Source organism: Corapipo altera, unplaced genomic scaffold (genome assembly GCF_003945725.1).
Source record: "Corapipo altera isolate COAL_440 unplaced genomic scaffold, ASM394572v1 55967, whole genome shotgun sequence".
Lineage (NCBI taxonomy): Eukaryota > Metazoa > Chordata > Aves > Passeriformes > Pipridae > Corapipo > Corapipo altera.
The window spans coordinates 1-622 of record NW_020888339.1 but is presented as its reverse complement, the minus strand read 5'-3'; the positions used below and the strand labels follow the sequence as shown (position 1 = coordinate 622).

Sequence of the window (622 nt, the reverse complement as noted above, 5' to 3'; positions counted from 1 at the left end):
TCCCAAACCCCTCACCTGAGGCTCCTGTCCCTCACCTGAGGTCCCTGTCCCGTTGTGGCCGGTCCTGGAGCAGCCAGAGGAGGTCGAACCGGGACAGCAGCGCCGCGGGGAGCTGCAGGTTGTGCTCCAGGCTCCTGGCAGGGTCGTACCTGCCCAGGGCGGGGTTGGCGGCGGCCAGGACGGCGCAGCGGGCGTTGAGGGTGGCCAGCACCCCGGCCTTGGCCACGGCCACGCTCTGCTGCTCCAGGGCCTCGTGCACGGCCACGCGGTCGCCCTCCAGCATCTTGTCGAACTCGTCGATGCAGCAGACGCCGCGGTCGGCCAGGACCAGGGCCCCCCCCTCCAGGACCAGCTCCCCGCTCCGGGGGTCCCGCAGCACCGCCGCCGTCAGCCCCACCCCCGACGAGCCACGGCCCGTCGTGTACTGGCCTGGGGAGGGGCGAAAAGGGGTCAGGAGGAGGAGGAGAGGGGGAGGAAGGCTCCTGGAGTGACCTCGGAGCTCCCAGAGAACACCTGGAGCGAAGGCAGGTCACCCCTCAAAGGGGGTCACCAAGATTGAGGAGCATCAACCTGAGAGGGGTTGGGTGGGGAGGAAGGGAAGGGAGGAGGAAGAGGAGGAAGA

At 69.8% G+C, this 622-nt stretch overlaps 1 protein-coding gene across 1 annotated transcript in view; it reads right to left on the bottom strand.

Annotated features, from left to right (window-relative positions):
* The window catches only part of MCM7 (minichromosome maintenance complex component 7), a gene marked incomplete at its 5' end in the record, with an annotated part of 2551 nt that extends 2038 nt beyond the window's left edge, over positions 1 to 513 (bottom strand). Inside the window, one exon of the mRNA XM_027633072.1 lies at positions 36 to 513. Coding sequence (XP_027488873.1) covers positions 36 to 513 — 478 coding nt within the window. The remainder of the gene's footprint in view (positions 1 to 35) is intronic.
* Between the last annotated feature and the right edge of the window lie 109 nt (positions 514 to 622).